General features: G+C 32.6%; 1 protein-coding gene across 4 annotated transcripts in view; it reads right to left on the bottom strand.

Moving 5' to 3' along the window:
* The window catches only part of LOC148604134 (bridge-like lipid transfer protein family member 1), a 67801-nt gene that overhangs the window by 24048 nt on the left and 16083 nt on the right, over nt 1–27670 (bottom strand). For 3 of the 4 annotated variants that reach the window (XM_088550771.1, XM_088550772.1, XM_088550774.1), the window contains exons 19-45: nt 25805–27524; nt 25214–25325; nt 22576–22813; nt 20789–21936; nt 20266–20446; nt 17660–19847; nt 16790–16939; nt 16261–16354; nt 15507–15719; nt 15142–15331; nt 14768–14857; nt 14290–14313; nt 12495–12734; nt 11625–11744; nt 10485–10682; nt 10075–10255; nt 9276–9349; nt 8533–8676; nt 8141–8261; nt 6558–6704; nt 6017–6210; nt 5543–5685; nt 3908–4034; nt 3195–3283; nt 2549–2683; nt 1418–1594; nt 728–898 (exon numbers count right to left, since the gene is read on the bottom strand). In XM_088550771.1, coding sequence (XP_088406897.1) covers nt 728–898; nt 1418–1594; nt 2549–2683; nt 3195–3283; nt 3908–4034; nt 5543–5685; nt 6017–6210; nt 6558–6704; nt 8141–8261; nt 8533–8676; nt 9276–9349; nt 10075–10255; nt 10485–10682; nt 11625–11744; nt 12495–12734; nt 14290–14313; nt 14768–14857; nt 15142–15331; nt 15507–15719; nt 16261–16354; nt 16790–16939; nt 17660–19847; nt 20266–20446; nt 20789–21936; nt 22576–22813; nt 25214–25325; nt 25805–27524 — 8609 coding nt within the window. The remainder of the gene's footprint in view (nt 1–727; nt 899–1417; nt 1595–2548; nt 2684–3194; nt 3284–3907; nt 4035–5542; nt 5686–6016; nt 6211–6557; nt 6705–8140; nt 8262–8532; nt 8677–9275; nt 9350–10074; nt 10256–10484; nt 10683–11624; nt 11745–12494; nt 12735–14289; nt 14314–14767; nt 14858–15141; nt 15332–15506; nt 15720–16260; nt 16355–16789; nt 16940–17659; nt 19848–20265; nt 20447–20788; nt 21937–22575; nt 22814–25213; nt 25326–25804; nt 27525–27670) is intronic. The other variant, XM_088550773.1, reaches the window with a different exon arrangement.

Raw genomic sequence — 27670 nt, 5'->3', positions numbered from 1 at the left:
AAAGAAATTGCTTTCATTTGACATAATGAGGCTCATTCACACCTGATATTTTTGTGTTTTTTATTTTTAATTTTGGTATGTTATTAATTCATTTTATACTTGTTTCCTTCGTTTCTTCTTTGTCTCTAGAATTTTGGATATAACTTTAATATATTTAACATTTGTTACCATAAATTCCTCTTTTTTTTCCCATAAGTACATGCATATAAAAGATGTATACAAAGTTAAAAAGCAATGTGAACAAATTAATAAAAAAAATATATACATATACAGGAAAATACCTTAACCTTAGGTCTTTAGTATTCTTTTGTGTAACCAAACAGGACTTTGGGTTTCCAGTGAAAATTGTCATATTCTGACCATGGATTTAAAATTGATTTAAGCCAGAAAATCAAATGATCAGAATTTTCAATACTTAAAGACTTAAATTAAAAGTTTTGGAAAATGATCAACAGACAAAATAATAGACAGAAACCTATACTCAAGCCGATTTATTTTTTGCTTACTTCCCAATCACAAAGAAATCGTGAAAATAAATAGCTTTGAACAAGTCCTGTTACCATGGAATAGATGTGAGGCAGAGTATAATTTATAAAAATAAATAGCACTGAAAAAGAACTGATATCCTGAAACTCGAAAATAAGTATTTACGAAAATTAGTTAATTTACAGTCTATTATTGAAGCTACAATAAAACTGAAAAAATTAATCTTATACAATTATATTACCTTTTAAGTTCATCTTCTTTGGAGTCTTTAGGATGAAGCACACACTTGCCACTGTCAATGAAGACTTTAATGTCCAACTCAAAGTCTATGTTTGGTTCAGTGGTAGTTTTTGATCCTGCACTTCCTATACTGGGATTAGACAGCTGTGACTGAACACCACTCTTCTCTCCACTACAGAAAGATTTAATGTCTAAGTAACAGAGGAGGATATATTTCTTGTAAAGGTCAACAAGTTTCATATCTAATTAATTAGTTTTTGGAAGATGGTAAATACAAAAGTCTTATTTTCAATGAGGGATCAATTTAAGGTCTTTGAGTGGAGTGTGTGTTATACAGTTTTAATTCAAATTAAATGTCAAATGAACTGTCAACTTTGTGTTGTAACTTATACAGTCAAATTTGCTAAAGAGCATGGCAACTTCCAAAAAGTCAAATTTCTATCTATAAACAGGAAAAAATGATTGGGATCACTTGAATCACAAAGTGCAGACCGATCCAGATTAATGATGTCACAACACCAAAGAAAGTTATACAAAATAACTTGGTTTGCTCAAAGAGAACCAACCAATCAGAAAGCTTGTAACAAATCCAATTAAAATTTTATTGAAATGTAACAAACTGGATCATTACCATAACATATATATATCTTATATCTAAAGCATCAATTTTCTTAACTAATGAAACACTTACTCAGACACTGCTCCAGTCCTAAATGGGCCATTGCTGTCATAATCATCATCTGACAGATCTGACGACTCGGTACTGGTCATAGAATCTTGTTGGTACCAGGTATTAGCATCAGTTGACGGACTTCCTGACATAAAACCCTTCAGGAAAGTTGATTCTTCATCCAATGATGTTGGGGTTCTAAAAATATAAGTTGATGCAGTAGTAAAGGTTAGAAATATACATGTACCTTAATCATCTTACATGTACAAACAATTTTTGAAATATTTTAGCAGTTTACACAAAAAGACTTAGGAGCAATTAATTTTATTTTACAGCACAAATTAGAAAATTGTGCAACACAAATGATGTGTGTACAAACTTATCACCTTCAAAGTCCATTTTTATCTCTTTATATACATTTTGAACTTGTGTAAATGAAATAAAAAAGGACATAACTCCTGAATGGGAAAAATACATATTTATCACTGTTGAAGTTGAAAAAGTAGTTAAGCGATGCTTTAAATATCATATCAAGCCATGTACTGGAATGATATCCATAACATAAAGATCACAATTAACTCAAGTTATGTATATTGAAATGTTCAGTCACAAAAAGGTAAAGTTTCTGCAGGTTTAAATGTTTGTGTAGTATGTATATCTACCCTGGAGGAGAGTATGTATCAGCTATGTTTGTGTAGTGTGTATATCTACCCTGGAGGAGAGTATGTAGTTGCTATGTTTGTGTAGTGTGTATATCTACCCTGGAGGAGAGTATGTAGTTGCTATGTTTGTGTAGTGTGTATATCTACCCTGGAGGAGAGTATGTATTTGCTATGTTTGTGTAGTGTGTATATCTACCCTGGAGGAGAGTATGTATTTGCTATGTTTGTGTAGTGTGTATATCTACCCTGGAGGAGAATATGTATCAGCTATGTTTGTGTAGTGTGTATATCTACCCAGGAGGAGAGTATGTATCAGGTATGTTTGTGTAGTGTGTATATCTACCCTGGAGGAGAGTATGTATCAGCTATGTTTGTGTAGTGTGTATATCTACCCTGGAGGAGAGTATGTAGTTGCTATGTTTGTGTAGTGTGTATATCTACCCTGGAGGAGAGTATGTATCAGGTATGTTTGTATAGTATGTATATCTACCCTGGAGGAGAGTATGTAGTTGCTAATGCCTGACCAAACTTGACCTTGGCAGGTAATGTTTTGGAGGACATGTCAAGTGAACCTAGTCTTCTATACTGTTGGTTATAAGAAGCTAACTTATCCATGTCTGTATGGCTGGAATAGAAAATAACAAAACTTATGATGCAAAATAATTCCTTCATCATGCAAGATATAAAGACTAGCCAGCTGGGAAAGTCAACAACCAAGTTTGATTGATCTTAGCCTGTGTCTATAATCCAGCTTTCTTCATATTAGTGACTTCAATGCTTACTAATTTCACAGGTTTAAGCTTTTAATATCATCTACCATCATAAGCACATCCATGTAGTAGGCATGGTAACATTGCTACCTACTGGAAGTAAGCATGATTATTCTGATATTTTAGTATTTGAGCAAGAGGACAGTATGATGTAATAGCTTTATTATGGTATAGAATTCTAAGAAAATTGACAAGGCTGTTATTGTTTTGAGGATCAAATCTCTATATAAAAAACACAAAATTATATGATACTATTCCCCTTTCTACATAACAATTACATAAAATGACAGAAAATGAAAGGTTGTGTAATTTACCAATAAATAGAATGTAGGGCTGTTTTATTATCTATACCTAGCCTTAACTTACCTCTTCCTTTGTTGCCCAGCAAATGACTTTGACCTAGAATGCAGAGCAGCTTTGTTACCTATACCTAACTGGTCCTTCAATGCTGATGTCTACAAAGACAAACAAGACGTCAAATATTCATTTATTGGTTTTTTTTCCTTACATTTGATGAAATAGGAAACTTTGGATATTTGTGATTATATGTGTTTGGTTTTCCTGAACATTACTTCAAATATACATGTTCAAATTCCACATGGTACCTCATCATCAAAATAAAATTAATATTGACTTTCATAATGACTTTTTCCATACAGTGGATATCTAGCAATAAATGTGGAAGCGCTTTCATTTGTGGATACCACATTTTGTGGATTCATTAAACTGATAACAAGAGGTATGGTGTATATATCAAAGAGACAAAAAGCTCATTAAGATGAAAATGTTAACTATATGTAATTTTGGTTAGATGTCAGTAAACCACTCCAGTTTTAATGGAAAACATTCATTGAATTGGGAAATCAAATTCTGCAGTTAATTCAAAGAAAGAATATCAACATAACTGGTACCTTAAAAACTTTATATACATTCAGGATAATAAAATATTTGATAATTTTTAATTGTTCATTAGAATCATCTGATCTGTACCAAGTAATTCAATATTTCACAAATTAAGCCAAATTTGTCTTTTAGTGTCATAAATCTCTTTCAAAGATTAAACCACAGTTTCCACCAACCCGACTTTCTCCTTGTTTTCTCAGTTTAAAAAGAATCTCTCTTCTAAAATCTCTGAAAACTATAGACTTTAGTTCTTCTAATTTCCTGGCTTCGAGTTCAACTGTTGGCAAACTTGCACCTAATTGCCTAAAAAATAAAAAAATTATATCTGTTGTCATCGATGTTAAATAAAAAGTTTCTTTTCTTCTTTGGAACACAATAAGATGAAAATACTGATCCTAGATATTAACTACATGTCCATTTAACTGATCTTAAAGTCAATGTTGCTACGAAAACAAATCTGTATGTATTTATTAGCACAATCTAACAAAAGTATTTTGATGACTTGAAGACAGAATGAATAATAGTTTTTACTAACCGAAGAAAAATCACAAGCAAGTTGATATTGTCAGAATGTACCAGTAATTTAAAACAAGAAAGATTCAATCTAAATTTGTTATAAATCATATGAGTAATTCTTCCTATAATCTGTGGTATTAGAATTTGTGTATAATGGATATATAAAGACACAAACACATAAAAATAGTATATCATACATGTCTTCAAAATTTTACAAAGTACTGCAGGAAAATTCATTTTAAATAGTTTTGACTTTTCTGTGAGAAACACATATCAAATTTCCATCTAACTCTCCTAAAATACTAAAAGCATGTTTTTAATGATCAAACTGAACTTGGATTTTTCCAGGTAATTTAAATAAAATATTAACTTACTTTTCAAAGCAAAGCATTTTTCAAAATTGCAATGTGATAAAAATGCAACACACATTTAGAAAAGTCCACACTTGAAATTTATATAAAAGACATACCCATTTTCACTAAAATACAAACATAGAAGTACTTACTAATCACCATGCAAAATCCCAAACATCAAAAATATTTATAAAGAATTACATATGCATACTTTACTTGGAAATAAAAACAATAATTAAAAACAAAATTATCAAAATCCCATAAAAATAAGGATGAGCTAAAATTCCATGGCAGAACTTAAAATTCCTCCACCCATCTTGTTATTCTCTTTCTCTCTCTCTCTCTATATATATATACATGAATTACCAACTACATGTACTATTAAGAGAACTGTTCAAGCTAGAAATGGAAAATTATTACAAATTATGAGACAGAATTATGGGGGAAAAGACAGTTTATATGATTTAGTAACGTAAATTTAGAAATTATTATTACAATTTTGGAATTTGAGACGAAAATCTTATTTGATTTTTTTCACTTTTGAAAAACATCCCACAATGTTAGAATACCATAATGCATATTATAATAATTACAAATTTTACCCAATCACATTTTTACAACACGAAATCAAAGCAATAATTCCTGAATTTACGGTACAAACTCTTATACACTTTAAACTCCTTTCTTCTATGAATTAGTGTAATTAATCATGTCATTTTTTCTTTATGACATTGTCAATGAAAAAACATACATAATTCACTTTCAATTACTATGCTCATACTCTTATTTACGTTATTCAAATTTCTCACACATCATGCAAGACAATATCATGAATATCGATTCTAACAAAGTCTTTAAACATGCACCACAAGAACTTCTAACAGAGATTTTACAACATTCATAGAACTAAAACCGTATTTATTTTTGTCTTCAAGCACCAACCTGAGATCCTGTACAATCCTGGCCTGTTCATTCATCTCTTTCTCAATCAGCCTGAATCTCTGCTTTGGATCCATAGTGGTGTCATAAACAAAGTTTGGTAGGGACTCCATCATAAGGCTTGGTCTTCGTGGGGATGGCTCAGTCTAGAAAACATAATTAAGACATGTAGAAGCAATAATGTACATAAGGGGTCATACACATGTATTAATTAAATATTTACTATATATAATCAGCAGGCTTAAGCTGGCCTCAAAACAACATTATACACAGGTATAGTGAAAGAGTTACCCTTACATACTCAAGTAACATAAAAATAAACTAAAGGTAAGAACAAAACAAAACATACAGAGGCCAGAAATTCCTGACTTAAGGCAGGCACAAAAAATGTGGCGGGGTTAAAGTACCTTGGGGTGATATTTACACCAGAATTTTTGGTATGAAATAGCCACTTCCAGACTAACTACTAATATTAACCTCATATATATTAGGAGAGAAGACATCTTGATGTATAACTTCATCATCTATTTCTTCATCTTGTTCTCCAGCCAGAGTAGTGAGAGTTCCACCAAGGGCAGATAACCTTTTCCCAATGTTTGTATCTAGATGGACATCAATTCCCTTCATCTCCCATTGAACATTTAGTATCCATTTAGCATTGCTGCTAGGATCTATAATAGAATCATAGCTCATATATGTATAGTGTTTATGAAAAAAATATGTTATTGTCAGATACTCATGAAAAATCGAAACATTTTTTTTCATATTTTTTTATGAATATACACAGGTCCTCTCCAATAGGCATTATCATTGTAATAAACCATAAATTGTTTCAAATTTCATAAACTAAACATTAAGTAAGTTTTTAGATTTTGTTTAACAATAAAATGATACAAGACTATCTTTACAAAAAGGTCTTCCAACAGAATCTTCACTTGTAAAATGATGGAAAACAAGGGCTAAATTACATATTTCATATTTAAAATGGCTTAGTATATATAAGAAGTTCTGAATATACCTGATGCCTGTTTATTGATGGTCCTAGAACAGACTTCATATGTCCCCTCTGGTACAACACAAGCATTCATTACAGGATCTTCCTTACTATCAGGTTTCCAATCATCCCATGATGTCTCAAAGTCATTAGCAAACCTCAGACAGAACCCTGAATACATTGTAGGAAAATATAACAAGAATAGAAAAGACCATACTAATTACAGAGTGACAATATAAACATAGTGAAGCAGACAAATTAGGTATGTTTAGTACAACTGAAAAAAGAGGCTCTCAAAGAGCCTGAATCACTCACTTGGCAAACCATGCTGTATTAATTAAGTGAGTAAAGGTATCTTGCTTTGTTACCATGGTTGACAAAAAATTGCTGAATAAAATGCATGTATTGATAAATGCTTTAAGTTCAACTGAGTACCTAAGGCACTGTAAAATATTGGAAATGCTTTCAAAGTGTTTTAGAACCTCTGGTTATCTCCTGGTATTCCACTGGGTCTGAGAGGGCATAAGCCCAGTAAATATTTACAGAAAAAGAACATGAAATGAAATTAAATCATGGCTATACAACATTTTCATTATCATCATTCAACTAGGGAGACCATGTTTACTATTTAAACCAAATATCGTTGAAATAAAAGTAAGAATAAATATTAGCGGGAAAACTGCAGCCCAGAACAAACTTTTTTTTATCATCATTCAACTTTAAATACCATGTTTCCTCAGGAAACAAAAAAATCATTGGAATCCAAGCAATTGGTGAAAATGGTGGAAAAATGGCAGCCGTTTTGAAAATGACTACCTAAAATAATTTCAATACTGCCAGTCAACTCAGAATATCATGTTTATCTTATGATTAGCTTTCATCTTCATAATTCTTCTACACTTGAGGAAAAATAACAAAAAAAGCATTTTGACCCCTTTGTTCTATATTTAATAATGACATCCATAACGATAGACACGTTTTTTTGACAGATAAAAAATTTTGAATGATCAGTTTCTGCAGGATACCCTAAAAACAATTATGTCATCTCTCTTTTAATTTTGTCACATGGTTTCAGAGATTTTCAAAGCTGTACACATGAAAATGACAAAAAAAAATAAGTTTCAGGGGCAATAACCCCTACATTGGTCAACCAATCATTTTGAAAATTTTGCATAGGTCCGTCTTTTGGTGGTGAACAATATTACCCTGCAATAGAATTTACTAAATTCATTAGTTTTTTTTAGTTATTTGCAAAAAACTGCAATTTTTGACAATTAAGTTCTATTTTTTTGTAACAGCAGCCATGTTTCTTGACAGTTCAAAATGTGTATGGTATTACTGAAATCCAGACACATGTCAGACCAAACGGGACAATTTGGTCCAAAACAAAACAAAAATACTGACATCATATCATGGTCAGTTTTGTTACAACTTTCATTTCAATTGATGTACAGTTTGGAAATGTGAGAATAACCTACACAAAATGTATTGTTAAATTTGAAGAAAAATAATAGTCTTCAATTATGGTCATAACCATCATGTTATTTCATTTGTGTTTCTTTGGACACTATATCTCTTTCAAGTTACATATACATATAATTATATACCTTGGAATTTGCCCTTGCTGACAAGAGAACCAGAAGAACAAGCAGAAATCTGAGTACTCTTCAGAGTCATCACCAATGCTGCTCCTGGTTCACTCTCTATAAATCTACTGGCATGACTATTCTGTTTATAAAAAAAAAATAATATTCCTAAGTCATTTTATTTTTTACAATGTCCTTCTAAAATCAAATAAATTACAAACTTAAAAAATGTTTAACAGTTTTAAATATGAAATGAAATGGAAAGATTTTCTAAAGTTACGTTGGTTAGGCATCTATCTGGGTAATATCACAATCAGACATGTACAATAACATTTTAAAATGCATGCATTTTTTAACAAGGCATAATAATTGGCTATTTCATGAATATTTTAAATTCCTTGCAAACTACTTACAGAATTAGGGACACTTTCTACAGGCATACACATGCCCATATCATCCACTGTGACTTGTAAATACAGGGTACTGAATGTAGCCTGAGCAGTTCCTGGGTTAAACTGAGGTATTCTACCCATCACCATCCTAGTGGCTGTCTGAACCTGTTTATATACATGGTGATTTGTTTAAAGATTTATCTCAAAATATCATTATTGCAGCCTTATCATCAGCTTGACCAATCTCAGCATATATTATATAATTCCTTTCTAGTAACAGCTAAGTCGCCACTCCATCCATGGATAATATTTCCTAATTCAAACACGATGTTGCACATGTTCTCATGCTAGGCATTCCATCTGTGTACAGAATTTTTATAGTGGGTGGCAACGAAAATTGCATACAACATATGCCATATCTATATGAAACCACATACCAAACTTGAAATTGATCCATTCATTGGGAGGCCAGATAGTTGGCACAAAATTTGAACGAATGGATAAGGGGATTCTAATACAATGCCTACTAGTCAAGTGGGGGTATACAATAAACTGTTCATATCTCTAGCCTGTCATGCTAGGAGTAAATATAAGGAGTTGTAATATAGCTTGTGACACAGAAAAAAAAACCAAAACATAGTGATGGCATTTCAATTCACCCATGGTCTAAATACAATCAATGAAAAAATGTATTCACATTTACTTTTTTTTTATTGTATCAATTTTTTTTTAAGTAGGTATAATCAGTCATACAAACACAATACCTCTGTGTTCAACGCCATTCTTTGTTCTGTCCAATACTCGTATGCATTCTTGTAATTCAGCCACACCAATACAGCTAGAACAATACAATTGAAAATACAAGTTCAACTTAAGTTCAAGTGCACTAACATTGTACCTATACATTAACTGAAATTTTAATATAAAAATATTACTTTATACTTCAGAAAACCAAAACAAACTTTTATGCACAATATGTGTGAAAATTGAAAGATCTACTGTTCAAAAATGAAAATTCAAACTGTAAATAAAATTAGAACAACAACAGAACTGAGCAATTAACAGACAGATAACTTTAAAGTGTTTACAAACAGCTGATTCTTTCTGAACTATTGACCTTTTTCCCATGCTTCATGTATGACAACAATATGAAGTAAGGCTGTACCTATGAGGACCTCAAATAAGATTTAACTTTGTTGATAATTCACCACTAAGTTGTTATATTAACCAACATGAATCAGCGAGATCTTCTATAACACATGCTGCGAGTCTGTATAGATCCTTTTGTGCTAATGGTAGGGTAGTTGATGAACGTGCGTAGAGCATGCTCAGTATACACTTCTGTGAGGAAAATACTTTCGTTCTACCCAAGCCCTACCTCGCGGAAGTGTACATTGAACATGCTCACCAACTAACCACAAAAGAATTCAAATAATCACATCCTAACTTCTGACTTCACTTCTAACAAAAAATTTGAGCCATTCATGTTTTGACATAGAATCTACATATGAAGAATGTTCATATTACCAAAGATTGGTATACTTAAAATGTTCCTGACCTTACCTTTGTCAAAAGCCAGGGGTTGTATTAGTATAATGGGTCTGGTAAGTTTGATAAGTAATGCCTCTTGGTCAGCAGATACTCCAGGGATCATCTCATCCTGCAGGGCATTCCTGATGGAAATCTTTGTTCTGAAGAATGCCATTGTCTGAAATTCTGGCTCAGCTTCCTCAAATAATGCATTCTAATAATATAAAATACATTTTCAACTACAGTTTATCAAGGATAAATAAAAGACACAGGGTGGTTGAAAATTTTATATATGAAAAAAAAAAATGTAACAATTTTCAGTAATACATTTCATTCAAATGGAAGATAAAATATAAATAGGTTATTGGCTTTTAAGTTTTATTAGCAATATTATTCAAGGATTTCAGGATTTTGACAGCCTTTAAAAACTGATCTTCATATACCTTTAGAAGTTGTCCTAATGAAACATTCAGATCAACTTGTGCCTTGACAAACATTTTCTGGTTGTTAGAAGCCTTTGTGGTGTTTGGACTATCTTCATTCTTGGCCATTTGTACCCTGTTGGATATCTCTAGGTCTACAGAACCTGTCTCCAGTCTGACAGCACTTGATGTGGGAGTAGTAGCTGTTATCTGGATACCCTATTATAGGAGTAAAAGACAGGCTTATAGAAATGTATCTGGGCTAAACATTTGTACATTAAGTAAATACACTTTATATTGTATTTACATTGTTTCATAGAAGAAATAAAGATTCAATTTATAAGAAAAAAAAAACAATAGTGTAAACATATTAATTTTCGTGGTTGCTAATTTTCATGAATTCTCTCAGGTGATCATATTGCTGTTTTTTCGCAGTTTCAAAAAAAAAAAAAAAAAAGAAAGAAAAAAAAAAGATTTTTCGGGTACTATTTTTCGTGGTTTTCTTTCCACTACAAAAATAGCAAAAATTAGTACATTGACAGTATTCTCATTCTATTATAATGTATTATTTATCAAATGGCTTTATCATTTAGGTCTTATCTAATAACGTAAGGGCTTATGACAAATAAAACTACTGAAATAAAAACAATAACATTTTTACATTTTATTGCATGCCATGATTATAATTATAATGGCTTCATAATAAATAGAAAATATTCCTTTTTATCTCCTTATCATATAAAATCAAACAATCTTGTTTAAATAGTATGGTTAATATGGTAATACATACAGTACCATAAATCAGAACAGCAGTGAGCACAGTAGAAGCTGTGATGTTGGATCTGGCTTTAAAATGATCGTGTTTATATTGTAATATATACCATACCTCTAATCTGAACAACAGTGGGTACAGAAGAGGCTGTGATGTTGGTATACCGTACTTTGAATCTGAACAGCGGTGAGTACAGAAGAGGCTGTGATGTTGGTATACCGTACCTTGAATCTGAACAGCAGTGAGTACAGAAGAGGCTGTGATGTTGGTATACCGTACCTTGAATCTGAACAGCAGTGAGTACAGAGGAGGTTGTGATGCTGGTATAATGTACCTTGAATCTGAACAGCAGTGAGTACAGAGGAGGTTGTGATGTTGGTATACCGTACCTTGAATCTGAACAGCAGTGAGTACAGAAGAGGTTGTGATGTTGGGTCAGGTTCCACTTCATCCCACAGAGGTACAGGTTGGTCAGATCCTGATACCTTCTGTACTAACTCATTCACTTCCTGTAACAACAAAGGAGTATTCACCTCACTTAATCACTTTAAACTCTTTCTTTTCTTACAAGATAATGTCGGTAAAGTTTAATTTACTATCATTTTATCAATATGATAACTGTTTGTTAGGTTAAATTCTGAGTTACTTGTGACTAAATGGATCCAATAGTACCAAAATGGTTACATTTTTTGTGGATAGTTTTTATTAAGTTACCAAGATACTAATATTTCTTCTTTGAATCTATGTTGTTGTATAATTGGCTTACTAATCATATATTAGACAAACTACCAAGCAGTTGATATAAAATTTCCATGTTTTCTAAAATATACTTGAAGAATCATGAAAAAATTGTGTTCCCCAGTTGTACAGCCTAATATCAGTTCTTATTTTAACAACAACAACAGAATGCAAAGAAAAAAACAGTTCGCCTTATCAATACAAAATACCTTATAGGAAATCAATCAGTCCAGTAGATATTGAGAACAATCTGTGAAGGAACATACTACCAATATAAGGTAGAGAAACAAAAGGAATGTAGTATTTTTGTCCCCTTCCAGTCTTCAAGAGACGGTATACATGACCCTATATCTACTACTTTAATATCTTGTAGTGACAGATCCAACTACAGGAACATCTGCTTAAGTTGGAAAAATTTGTACTCCTTTCTAGCAAAATTTGGGCAAAAATGAGCAAAAAACTGCATCATACATATCTTCAAAATCTCTTGATCCACCTTGCATCTAGCACTGCAAACATACCTTCATGAAAACTTTCTGTACAAACACAAGATGGTTGAGTAGATCAGTAGACAGACTATGTTCTAACATGCCCACTTCAGCTACACCATTCAGATAGCTACCCTCCTTCCATACCAGTCCGTCTGTAAGAGATTCAATGTTACTGGAGCCGGAAGTGTATGTACGGTAGTCAGCGTACATGTGTATTGGTGGTAGGTCTATACTGGCAGAGGAAGGAATGGATGTCTCTGTGGTGATAACCTAGAGGAATAATAAAGATTTACAAATTAGTTTCATGTAGCATTTTTTAAGAATATAAAAACTTCCTAAAGTATTTTTTTGTAGGATGCATGTTCATGAATAATAAAAGAGATCCCAAAATTACATAAAAGCAACATAAAAAAATTAAGTCAAGTTAATCTTATGTTTTGGGTTAAATGGTGAACTAGAAAGTCTAAGTACATATATAGCTCATAGTTATTGAATTAATCATTTAAATTTTTTTCTATTTCAAATCTAATATGACAGGAAAAAACAGTTATTCATCCAATTTAATTAGTGTATGTTACATTATTTTGGAAAAGCAGTTGGGATACTTATGTACATGTACAAATGTACTTCAAATGCATGTAAGCAAAGTCAAACATGCATTACATTATTAAACATAGAATAATCACAAGACTAAAAGATCTTACAACCATAAGGAAATAGGACTTGGAAACCACTTTTTAATTTATAGTGAAGAAGAAAAGTTGTAAAGAGTGCAGAAATACTACATGGGACCAAATAAACATAATTGGAACATAACATTTAGGATTCTTGTACTGCATTTATAAATTATGTCATAAAAAATTTAACATGATTTAAGAAAAAAGTAAATAATCAAGAACCTGGTACATGTATGTGAATTATACTGCCTTCAGACAATGACCAAGAACTGGTACATGTATGTGAATTATACTGCCTTCAGACAATGACCAAGAACCTGGTACATGTATGTGAATTATACTGCCTTCAGACAATGATCAAGAACCTGTTACATGTATGTGAATTATACTGCCTTCAGACAATGATCAAGAACCTGTTCCATGTATGTGAATTATACTGCCTTCAGACAATGATCAAGAACCTGGTACATGTATGTGAATTATACTGCCTTTAGTGATCTGTCTACAATTGCCAAATAAATTCAGTGAAATGTTAACTCTGAACATAAGTACTAATGCACCACTTATAATCTACCAAAATGAGAATCCTCAAATTTTGTGGATACCATTTTACACCTGCACTTTGGTATGAGGTGTGTGTACCAAAGTTAAACTTAGTTAAATCTGAATTCATACATGAAAATTTTACTTGATAATTTATATTATAACTAATGTTTCAAACATTTTACCCAGGGTATAAATTTGGTTCATTGTTCAAATATTGGCCTAAATATGATCAAAACTGCCAATACAATACAAAATACAAAAGTGCACCAGTACAAAATTTAGCCATCCAGTACGATTTTTTCCCATCCAATATGTTATATAGGCCTATGCAAATATGACATATTGAACTATTTAGTAAAATTACGCCTCAGTCCAATATGGCTAGCCTCTGACCAATAACTCAGCCAATATAGAAAACCTTATGCAATAATACTATAATATCTAGTTTTACAGACTTTGATTAAGGATGAATATTAACCTATTCTATAAGTAGAGAACTGAGAAAAGTTTTCAGAGAAAGAAGATAACTTTGTTTATAAGCAAATTGATGTGTGCAATATAAGGACCATTCACTTTGATAGTAATACTGTGTATACAGCTACCTGTAATAACCTTCTCCCTATTTTCTACATCAAACAAGAATTGGGTATATAAAATAATACAGTTGTTCATAACTTGGAAAGGGTTTTGTTTCATATCTAATTTCATAAAAAAAAACTATGTTTTTTATCAGTGCAGACAAAGTCCTTTTGGTCATCCACACTTTGCTATATTAAAATCAAATTAGCTTAATTTTGAGAAATATGTATTACAGTAGTAAAAAATAAATTCACAATAAGAAACTTGCAACATTGATCAAATTAAGAATGTATCTATTCTGATTAAGAACCATTGTTCTTGGGTAAAAAAATTTTGAGGTTTTCATGATTCTTACAACAATGTATTAAAATTCCCCCAAAAATTAAAAAAAAAAAAAAATTACAAACTAAAAACCCCATGAAACAATATTTACTTGATAAAATAAAGGTATCCCTCAAAGAAGTTAAGAGGTCACCTATCCTATTCCAATAAACTACAAACCTTGGACTTGAAACTCAGAGAATGGCTAGGAAGGTCAAGGTTGAAGTGTGCCTTCTTCCCTGTAATACCACTCACTGTTATGGAGTCAGTCTAAAAAAAAACATAGCAAAAATCTTTTTGTATTTTATGTACTATATGCAGTAGTAAAAGCATCTGACACAACAATCGTTCATACAATCTTCAGATTGTTCAATGCACATTTTCCCATTTCTAAACATATCTCTGCTTTACTAGAACATTATTTGTTATTTGCTAGGAACATTGGGGTTAACAATGCAACATTTTCTTTGTGTTCATTCAAATTTTCCCAGAAGAGATAGTGCATTTATCTCAAAATTCTTTGAAGTCATACCATAACAGTACAACTTGAATACCTTATACTGTGCTTTCAGTGACGGTAACAGTGATGCTCCAATAGTAATTCCCTGTAAGATAGCCTTGATATGGATATGCAGAAAAGTTGGCTTGTTTTCTTCTTTCATGGGCTTGGTAGTGCTCTTTTGTTTCTCTGTCTTTTGTTGGTTTTCAGGTGCACCTGCTTCATACATGGTTTCCAAAACACGACTGTAAAAAAGAGCACACCCCATTAACTTACAGATGCAAATGTGTCCTTTTCATATTTTTTTCTTCGCTTTTAAAAGTCTCAAAGAACAAGAACTAAGCATATTACTGATAAGATTTTTAGGGTGAAAATTGAAAGTACAAGAGACAAAAATACATGAACCATAGTTCAGCTTACCCTGCCCTAGAAGCTGGTCTCCTGAACTCCTGTAAAGTTGTTGACAATTCCCTAGAGCTTCTGGTGACCATGCCATGCAGTACCACTGGGTGCTGAGGTATATCAACATGTATAGCTCCTATAGATACCATGGCAGAGTTGTGTTCCTTTCCCCTCCTCAGGATAGTTGTATGTAAACCTAATGATCTGTCTATCCTAACAGTGACCACAGTCCTAGAACAAAAACAAAGATCTGAGATATTAACTGGATGCTTAAGTTAATCAGATAGGAATGAAATTAAAATCTCATCAAAATAGGGTTTGGAGTAAATGTCTACAATTTTATGAAATCACTTCACAAAGAACTAGCATATTTTTCTTCAATATAAACAACAATAATTTGACAAAAATATCCTAGATATTGAACCCGGAAGAACATTAATGTATATTTATTTTCAAAAAATCAATTTTATAAGTGCACTTCATATTGTTAACTGACCAGTTTCTCCTGTGTATGAGAGAGAAAATGGTACATGTACATACGATAATTTAATGCATGTTAGATGTCTACTTCTATACTTAAAAAACTGTTCTTAAGGCCAATGTTTAAAATATCAATATTTCCCACACCCAAATGACTCCTGAAATCACACAACTCAAAACCTTATAATATTTTTTAAAATAATTTTTTTGTTGTTGTAATCATTTAAAAAAAATCTATTGACCTTTTCAGTAATGGTAGGGTCAGGTATTTTAATGGTGGCTTAAGTCTTACTTTATATCAGGAGGTAGACCTTCTAACAGTACTATGTTTGTGTTTCCTATATGTGCCGTCACAGACGACTCTGAGGACTTCCTATGTAAGAAACCTATAAACAACAGAAAATATGAAGTTACATTAACATATATACAATAAAAAACAACGAGGTCTAAATTAATATTCATTTGCTCTTTCCACACCTACACAGAAAAATAGTTCTACCCCCGAAATTTTATTTTCATCTTTCAACAGAAATTATATGCAAAGAATTGTAACACTTGATTGTTTTCAATAGAAATTTGGGATTACCCTACCTACCAAAGACCCACAGTGGACAACAGAGGGCAAACCAACATTAAACCCCACAAGTGACTAACTAAACTAATCTGAAATTGGAAATGTAAAAAAAAATAGATTTTAAAAGAAACTACTAAAAGATTTAGATGCTGCTTGAATACTGTTGTCTTGTATGGTTTGTATTATTAAAGTCATTATTCCCATGTTCCTAATTAAAATCCTCAATAAAATTAGAATTATCACAAACCTTTTGCCTTTTCTTTGTATGAACCACTTGCATGGACACTTTTCATTTCAGCTTCTAATTTAAGACCACTGAGTAAAGCCTGTACTCTAACTCTCTCTACTTTTGCTATACCAAACACCACCAATGTAATACTCTCTCCTACATATATACCTAGAAAAAACAAGAAAATAGGATAATTAATTGGAAGAGTGAATAACCAAAATATTATCCGAAGTTAAATCTTCAAGTGTTCTTGGTACGAGTGATTCCATTCTGGTTCTTCACGATAACCAACTGATTATCCTATTTATTATATAGATCTCCTTTATAATTTATCAATATTTTCAACATGAATTTTAAATTCTGTGATTGGCAGACTGATATCAAAGTTGTGATGCTTTGGTGGGAAAGAGTGAAATTCCCAGTTATTTCACAGTGGAAATTATTGAAATTTATTACACTGGGAACATTCAATAAAACATTGCTATCTATATAATAAGTTAGATTTCATCATCTCACTTCCATTTCAATCAAACATGTATATTATCTGTATATATCCTGAAAAAATATTGTGCAACTCCACAAAAAACTTTTTCTACAGTGGCTAATTTACTTTGCAACACTTGCTACATACATGTAGTAAATGTTTATTGAGACTTAACATCATAAACTCTTTGGTAATTCTGTACTGACTCTTATATAATAGAGAAAAAGAATCAAATTAAGAAACTTTAACATTTTCATATTGTGCAGAAAAATGTACACAGATACTAAAATAAAAATTAAAAATGTTTAGCGAAACCTTTTTCAAAAATATTAGCCACTTAAAACTTCATAATATCAACAAGAATGTAGCAATACATGTAATCTCCAGCTACATGTAGTACTTACTCTGTCTAAAGCTAGTTCTGCTGAATGATGGATGTTGAGAACCACTGTTCTGTCCAATAATACCCATGTTTTTCTCTTCAATATCATTCAGATCCTGTCGAGATTGTCCTGTAACCTTAGTACTATCTGATGGAGTCTCCAAATTCCCTGCTACTTTTTCTCTCGACCCTCCCTCTGGCTCTTCAACTATGACTGGTAACAGTTTAGATGCTGTAGGTCTCCTCCCATGGAATGTCTTAGTCTCTGGCATCGTAGAGTATAGCTCCAATAGATGGTACAATGTCCGCCAACATTTAGGAGTTGTCTCTTTTATTTCATCCACGATTGTTTTCTCAGCAACTATTGGAGATGAAGTATCCTCCATATCAATTGTAACAGAGTCACTGTAATTCAAAGACTGAGGAGGAGTCATTACTTCGTTTTTTGGCACAGGTTCAGATTTTGATACCTTCTTTGTTTGAAAAATATTTGGCTTTTTAAGAGGCAGCATCATCAACTTTTCTGGTCTCTTTTGCTCCTTGGTAAAAGTTATTGGAATGCAGGTTAGTACAGAGCCTTTCCTGTCTGAGGGAGTAGGGACTTCAAGAGTAACAGCTGGCCCTGACTCACTAGATGAACTAGATTCTTTCATTTTACTGAGATTTTCAGTTGATGGAGGGCTGGTGAGTCCTGTGTGTGACATATCTGAATGTTGAGTACTAGCACTAGATGTTGATCCTTTAGAATCTTGTTTCCTGTGGGTTTTGACCCATTCAAGATTTGAATGGCTCTGTTTTAACTCTTTCTTTGTGTCTTTGATGTTATCAGCCATGGTAACAAACTGATGGACGAGTCTGAGTAAAGGCATGTCAACATGCTGAGTAACTGAGTCACAATTCATCATAAAATTCACCTGCAAAGTTGTAGGTTTTGCCTCAAGTTTATGCATTGCAAAATTCAATGGATTGCTTCCACTGCTCTGATTGTCAGAACTTCCAGAATCTTTTTTCTCAAAATCAACAACATCCTTCATTGCAATGTGAGCAAGAAATCCTTCACATAAAAATGCTGGTACTGCATTGAAATCTATCAACCTTCTCTTCTTTGACTTTTCCTTTTTTCTGTGATGCCTTTCAGAGCTAACAATTTGAATTTTGATGGTATCTAATTCCCCTTGTAAGGACAGACTTCCACCAAACTTTTTCATCATAGCAGTTGGCCTAACCCCTTCCACATGTAACCCAATACTTTGTAGAAAGGGTTTGAAAAGACTTCTAGCATCAGCTAACTGCATGATGGATGTAGCCTTTGAAAATTGTTCATCACTAAGGTCTAACCTGCTATCATCCTGACTCCAGGCACTACCAAAACCTCCAATGATTGAACCCTGTCTGTGAAACAAGGCAGAATCATTGTTAAATTCAAATTCTTGTTGTTTTGCCATCCACTGGTATAAATCCTGTGTCTTATCAACATTACTGACATTGTTTTTCAATATTGAAGGTTTAGATGGGTCAGTCCTTATAGGGGTCAAAGGTGGTGTCATATCACTCTTATCAATACTGGTCAAACTAGCTGCAGCAGAATGAAAGCTATAGTTACTATCGTTACGGTGTAAGGAAGGAGGTGGTATCAAAGGAGTATTTTGTGCCCCACTACCGTTGACCTGCCTGTCTGGGGAATCATTCGTTCCAGACATCTGTGATAACCCTCCCTGTAGATATGATTTTAACTTCCTGTACTGAACTGAAGGCATTGAGGTCGACCCATCTTGTTCTTTCTTTCCACGACCAGGAGCATGGAAACTGGAAATGGATCCTGATTTGTGAATAGAACCATCGTCTCCTGTTAAAAGTGATACCCTTTCATCAACAACATCAAAATGTTCTTCATCATTTTCATCTTCATCTTCATCACTATTCTCTTCATCAGGTATAGCAAACTTAACAGTGTATGGTCGTACTGCTTTTTGTGCTTTAAAATCCATGCCACTTGACTGGGGCATGACAAGCACGTTCCTCCATTGTCTAGTCAGGGCCAGTATGCCCTTTTGTATTGTGATAAGTTGAGGCAGGGTATCAGCATGCACAGCTCTCTCTACAGGTTGGATACCAACATCATACAGATGCTTCCTAAGTACAGTAAATAACTGACAAGATGGTTCTTCTATGAGTATCTTGGATAGTGGTGTTGTCTTGTTATACTTGCTCTGAAAATAATGTTGCAATGTTTTCATTCATAAAAAAAGCACATCATAAACAATTAGTTCATATCTGGATTATTTTGGGTAAGCAGAGATTTCAAAAGGAAATAAAATGATTTTGGTCATTAGTAAATATCTAGCTAATCAAACTGCTTCATTGTAAGTCTCCCATCTTCATAATGACAAAATGAATGATGCATCATTCCTTTCTTTAAAAGACTTATAACATGAATTTGACACAATTATTTTATTTTCTGACAACAAATATTTTTATTACAGGGCTCCTATCAAGTTTACATTAAAATTTCATGGAAACAGTGGGTAAGATTGATTTTATATGAAGCTATTTACCTGCATTTCATTTAAACTTGTTATTAAAAATAGATAATTAGATAAGACAGATAAGAAAGATAATTTAAAATACCTTTCTTGGAAAATGTACACTGGTATTTTCCAAGCCATCAGTCATGACACAGGCCATTACAGAACTAGTACGATGTGTCAACGACAAAATCATACTCCTGATTGTACATATCAACCTGTCAAGAGGGTTCAGCCAAGCATTTATAGCAGGGGTACCAGTACTCAACAGGTTCCAGTCATGTCTAAAAATAGCAACAAGTTTTCAATACTAAATAAAACTACTTTAAATAAATTTCTACTTTTCCAACTCGGCAAGTTACAATCATGACATAATTCCCTTCCCCTAAATTTTCATCGATTTAAAAAAAAAACAAAAAACAAACAATATACAACAAGAATATAAAAAAAAAACTTCGGTGGTCAAATCTTTTAAGTACATGTACACATTTTTTTGTGTAATTCAGTTTCACTTCCTATTTTAAGGGCAAAGAAAATTGTATAAATATAAAATTGATCCTGAATACTAGCTTAATCATAATCCAAAAATGAGAAGTATATTTTTTAATCATTAAGTAAAAACTTACTTTGTAAAGTCCACCTTCCTTTTAATAGATATAGGAGGAGGTGCAGCAAAGTTGAACCAAATAGTCTTTATTTCTAACATTCCACTTGAAGCATCTCCTTTTAGAGCCTCATATTCTGTTTCTGACAGCAATGAGGAGGAGCTAGAGGGAAGAGATACTCTAGAATCCCAAGAATGTACAGAATCACCATCAACTCTAGCCTCTCTACTCAGTTTAGGTTGTTTGGACTGTTTAGTGTTCTCTTCTGCCTTTTCAAGTTCTCTCTCCAGTTCAAGTTTTGTTGCTGTCTGAATACTGGACAATTTTCTAGCAACCCTTTCCATCTTCTGTGAAAACTTTTCATCAACATTTTCAGAGAATCCTAGCCGCCTCACAGCTTTAACGTCAATATTTTCCAGACCACATTCAAACATGATGAATCCTAATGCACATTTTCCTGACTTAAAGCTATGTTCTCTACTTGGTGCCTTTTTTGTTTTGCTTTCATGTAAAGAACCATCCAGTGATTCTTCATCAATACTTGTCTGCCGAAATAATTTTGGTAGTGTACCACCTCTACTCTCTGTATCTTTACTTGCTTGTCTACTCATGCTCCGCCTACTATCTCTACTAGAAAGTCTACGAACACTTTTAGGGGATGGAGTGGAGGTAGACACTCTGGAGTCCAATCTCTCCCGCTGACGAGGGGAGACTGGGAATGTAAATGCTAAGGGTCTGCTTGATTCTTTGTCAAATTCAAACAAAACTTTAGACTTGTGTTCAGGAATGGCTGTCAATAAAACTTCATCGGAGAAGTTACTGTGTTTTAACATTCTCTGCAGTTGAATATGAATACGAGTAATGTGAAGTGTACCAACATCCTCCTCTCGGCAGACTTCCGTCACCAAGTCTTCTTGGGATCGTTCAAAAAGATTAGATTCTGTTCTTTTTGCTTTTTGTTTCTTTGGAGATAATTTAATTTGACTAGGCCCTTGGTTATTTTTTTCTGTTGTTGTCTTAACAGAATGGCTGTTAGAAAGAAGCTGGCAATTAATATCATCAAAACACACTGCTAGGAGTGAAACACACGTCAAGTCACTTAAACTTTCCATAGCAGAGAAGGCAATGACTTCCTCCACCATACCTGATTGTAAAACACAAATATTTATCTGAAAAATAAATGTACAAAACTACAAAACTGATCATAATACCAACAGATTTTCAAATTAAACATCATTCCTTTAGATCATTACATTTCAAACTTCTCTGAAGCAATCTAATGGCTAACCCATTTTATTTCCCTGAAACTCCACAAAGGTAAATATAGATTAAAAATAACCAAATACCTAGTAAACTTGTTAATGGTATGAAAGGGAATTTTTCATATTATTTTACTTGCAAATTCTTTTATGGCTGTAATTTTCTAAATTATTTAATAATTAAAATTACTGTAGATTAAGAAGAATGATGAAGTTTAAAAACTAATAATAATAAGAATCTTCTGTACTTTCAATAATAAAGATTACATGAAGTAGGAAAAATCAAGAGGCCCTATCTTTTTAATTTAAAATAATCCATATTTGATTTTATTATTAATACAGATAATAAATCTCAATGATAAATAATATTTACAGATAATACCAGTATCAAAGTCCTAGAATATGGCATACCCATATAAAACTTCTGACAAAATATCAAGGGGCCCTGATAAAACGTAAAACAAAAAATGTGAACAGATGAATAGACAGATAGACATGATGATTATTATATGCCTCCAGCAAATCAGATAATTTTACAATATAACCAACCTTAGATAAAGTAAACAAAGCCTGTATACTGGATGTTTTCATTTCTCCACTACTACTCCTACTTTCTGTACTGAACTGTCTCTCTGGTGGGTGTTTGGTTCCATCACTTTCTGTTCTCTCTTTTACTTTCTTCAATCTGTTCTGTCTTTTGAGTCCATCTATACACTGACTGTGTAGACCATCTATTATAGAGGAAGCATGTAGGGCTGTCAATGTTGGTATCACAGCTTCTGCATACCTGTGACAAAAAAGAACAGTTAAATCTATATGTACAAGTACAAAAGTATGACTGTTTTTATCAGCTAACCTATGCAATATCATACTACACAATATATTGTTCTAACATAGGCAGGAAAACATTCTTAATACTGATAATTTGATAATGACAGTTTGCTTAAAACACAAAGCTATTTTCAAAATATAGATAGATTATATCTGGTTATTTGTTTGTATATGGTGCAGAGATGAGTTTGATTATTTTCAAATTAATTAATTGAATTACTTAACCAAATACACAACTGAATCAAATTAATGATTACATTTCTGAAAGTCATTGATTAAATCAATAATTACATTGGTAAATTAATCATGATTACATCTTACTACAATTATTGTTGAAATTGTATTTCCAAATATACAGTGTATTTCGTTTTTCCTCATATAACACCTGTGAAATTTCACACAGTGCTATTACTTTTCCAATGGGATCTTTAGGCAATATAATCTCTGTTTAGTCTAAGATGTTTCTGATTTTTCTATGGTTTTTTTTTTCCCAAACAAGCTGAAAAAAAACATGTTCCCCAGTACTGTTCATTCCATTTTGGACATATTTAATTTATTACACATCATGTCAGTTTGCTGAATTTTGATTGGTTCAATACGAGGGTAATATTCTGCTCTATCACATGTCTAAGAGGGTGATTGTTTTTTGTCTATTACCCTTTTGATAAAAGCTAAACTGACTCCAGCACATAGTAGGTACCAGTTCAATGCTAGTCAGTTTTGCGTTTGAAAGAATCAATATGCGCAACTTTCATATCAGTAACTGATATAACATTGATCAATAAAGGAAATTAAGCAGACGTATTAACATATATATATACTTTTTAGTTATGATGCCAAATCTACTCCCAATCTGCACACAAACATTTCTAATTTTAAAGTCAAATTAAAAAGTGACTGAGGTTGGAACAAGAAATGAAAGTGTTTGAATGAGAATGTATGTCATTGTTGTTAATCATTAAACCATACACTGATTTCTTTTTTGTTTTTTTATTAATTTTGTTGTTGTTGTTGTTGTTAATTCTTCCTCGTACAGACCTACAGTAACAGTTGGATTAAATAACTATGAACAAAAAAACTTAAAAAATAACATCTTACCGACATTTCTGTTTGAGAATGGGCAAAAGGTCCATCACAAAAAGGAGTGTGACATTTAGTTTCAAATAAATGCAACGATGAAAAAAAATGAAACAAATAATAAAGAAGAAAATAAAGACGAACGATAAACATAAAAAACTGATTGTGAAGGCATCTAAAATGAAAAAGAATGACAAAACACATTCAGTTTAATAAAATAAAAAATATATAGCCTAGAGTGTAATAGAGAGTTTGTTACCCCTTGAAAATTTCTTGGGGTAACAAACTGCTCTATCCCCCTCTTAGCTATATATTATTTATATAATATTGCTCATATTTATTTCTATTGTATTCAGAATGTAATCATAAAGTAATCAGGATTACAGGGTATTTTTAGGAGTAATTAAATAAATTTAATCATACATAATCAGATTTTTTTTTATTACTAATGATTACAATGATTACTTGAAAAAATGTAATCAATTACAGCTGATTAGTGATTACAATTATTACCCCATCTCTGATATGGTGAAGGTTCTCCATTTCATATACAGTACAGAAAGAGACATACTGTGACTGAAAACTGACATGGTGTTGTACAAGATTTAGAGTGGCAAAAAACATTCCAGACCAAATGTCTACCTAGGATACTGAAAGTTTTTTGGCCTAACAAAATCAACAAACGGCAACTTCATAAGAAAACAAATACTCAGTCAATTGATAACATCTAGTCAAAAAGATGATGCTATATAGGCCACATTTTAAAGAAAGAAAATGATGACGACACTAAGATAGCATTAACAAGGGTGCCAGAAGGCAAAAAGAGACGTGGGAGAACAACAAAGAAAGACAGGAACTAGATTGGGTGGCAAAGTTTGAAGGCAGCAGAAGAGGTTGCCAGAGACAGAACAAGGTGGAGAGATCTGTGCCTTGCCTTATGCTCCACGAGGAGTGAAGAGGATAGGTAGATAGGTAAATATCTAAATTATTCTTTGAATACATTTTTAAGATTTTTTTTCTGAAGTGAAAATGGAAGAGCTGAACACTCACAATACAAATGAAAATAACAAAAATCTCTTGTAGAAGAAAATTATTGCTGTTGGTGTTCAGTCATGGTATGTCCCTTTAAAATTTAAATTGAGATTCCTAGTGCAAGTTGTTGCCAGTGCATACATCTCATACATTCCTATTCTCTTTTTTAAGTTACCTAGCCTTTAAACATTTTGACATCTTCAGATATTACTTGTATTTCACTTATATATCATTTTGATTATCTTACCTTTGGAAAGACTCTAAAAACAGAGGAGTCAACATAACATTCATAGACCCTCTGACTTTTACCACTGCTGTTGTTATTGAGGCATTCTCTGGTAAACCACTCTCTAGATCCTCTGAATGTCATAAGATTTACAAAAAAATATATCAAATGTTAAAAAAATAATGCATAGTGTTTTAAAAAACAGAAATAAGACTTACATACATTTTGTTCTCTATACACAAGTTAAAATTTCTACCTTGCAATTCAGAAACATTGCCAAAATTTGATTTTTTTTTCTTGCTTTTTCATATTCCAACTGTTATATTCCAATTCTCATTTTTTTTGGTTGCATTTTTGAATTTGTTAAAACATGCATGTTGCTTATTGCCTTTTTGTATTTTTGTTGTTGGATTACTATAGTCACTTTCACTTTTCCTTGGATTTACAAGGTGTTATTTTAATTTTTATCAAATTTCAGACATTGTCAGGAATGATTGTCCTAATATTAATTTTTTTTTTTAAATAATCCAGCATACAGCACACAAATTAGTACTGAAGTCAAAAATAAATCTGTCTATCACAGTATACTGCCATAACAACTTAATAACAAACCTTCCAGCAGAGATTTTTCCCCAGACGCCCGCCAAATTTCATCCTGTTCAGTTTCATTATCTGGCCTATCGTCTTCAAGCTTAAAATCTTCTCTAGTTTTCATCAAACTTGTAGAAAAACCTTGTCTAATTTTTGCAAATCTTGGCATACATGCTGGACTATGAACATATTGAACAGATTGACCAGCAGAAGATAAGGAGTATGTTGAATAGTCAGCTAAGTTTGTCTTGTTATAGCTGATTGGTGATGAAACTGACCAATCATTGCACTGATATTGAGTCAGGTGATTAGCATAGCATGACATAAGAACAGGAGACTCACTGATTGGCTTTTGCACCTGGCTGTGAAGATCTACCAATAAATTTTCAGGAAGAGCTGAAAAACTATCACTTTCATCTGGCTCTGTTGCAGCTGATTCATAGGACAGTGTGGAATCTGAACTGTCAGAACTGAACTGTCTTTCAATTGGTAATTTTGTATCCCTTTTCAAAGTTTCTACCTCGATTGCTGTGTCATCACTTGATTTTGAGACCGTACTATAACTATTATTCCATTTACATTTTGGTGTGAAATTCAAACTTTCTGCAGATAAATATGAACTGTTTTCTGGAGGTGAACTATCCACCTCCTCATCAGCAGAATAATACCTTTCACTTTCTAATGACTGTTCTGATTGAACTTTTGAACCCAAATCCTGCCTCACCATTCTTGGTGTAGGAAGAGAAGATTTCGATGAACTTTTATGATACAACTTGAAATCTTCAAAGTCAGATCCCGATTTCCTGTTTGTAGATTTTAATGCACTTAAGCTATCAGAAAGCCTTGTTCCTGATCCTTGGCTAACTAAAGACTCCCTCTGACTCACATTTTCAAGACTCTCTTTCACAGAAGCCAAACTTCTGCTTTCAGAAGGAGTGTTTATTGAAATGTCATCAGGTGAATTAGCATTCACTGGTACATTGAATATCCTTTCATCTAGACGTGAATCACTAGCCACTGATTTCAGAGAAGTATCTGCATTTGACAACTGAGACTGTGTTGCCCCTTTGAAAATATTCTCCTTTGGAACAGTCAATGTTTGACTAAATGGTGACTGTTCTTCTATGACTGTTATATTTGTACCAGATTCAGGACTAGTCAAATTGCTCATATAACCCCTAGTGAATTTAAATCCATTACCTCTAGATGGAGAAGCTCCATCATTGCCATGCATTGGAGAAACATCAAACACTAACTTGTCTTTGAACAACAGACTTTGACCAAAGCCAGGATCCTGCCCTGCTGGGGAAACTTTCAACACAGCTGAATATTGCCTATCTTTAGGTTTTTTAGAATTAAAAAATCCTATTCCAGTTCTATTATTTCCAAAGAAGACACAACCACCAAGACATCCACATTTTCCAACAACCACTGGCAAGATTTTAACTTCCTCAGTTGGCCACAAAAACCACAACCTTTTTGTCTTCTTGTCATGTAATTTTAAAAAGTCATCTTGCAGTTTGTGAAAGTCTGGGTTTGGTAATGCCATTGCAGCCTCTGCATCAATTGGTCCAATTGTGAGACCACCTGACTCCAACCACAAATCTGATTGGTTACTGTCATTTTTCAGAGCAGATGATGAAATGAACTGTGTCATAGAGATGTGTTCAACTCTTGCTGTAATTCCTGCCCTTGTATTTGTGCCATGTAAGTTACATGTGGACAGTTTGATTGGATGTACCTAGATGTACACAATAAATGTTTCTATAATGACAGTAAAGATGATCAAATTTGTATTAAATTTTCAGTCTTAAAGAATCAAACACATTTTACACATAATGTTTTTTTTTCTCATAAAAAATATTGTTATTCAAATAAATAAGAAAA

Source organism: Perna viridis, chromosome 10, assembly GCF_037379345.1.
Source record: "Perna viridis isolate PV_CMFRI_1.1 ecotype Kerala chromosome 10, ASM3737934v1, whole genome shotgun sequence".
NCBI classification, from domain to species: domain Eukaryota; kingdom Metazoa; phylum Mollusca; class Bivalvia; order Mytilida; family Mytilidae; genus Perna; species Perna viridis.
This window is presented reverse-complemented; position numbering and strand designations above follow the sequence as displayed.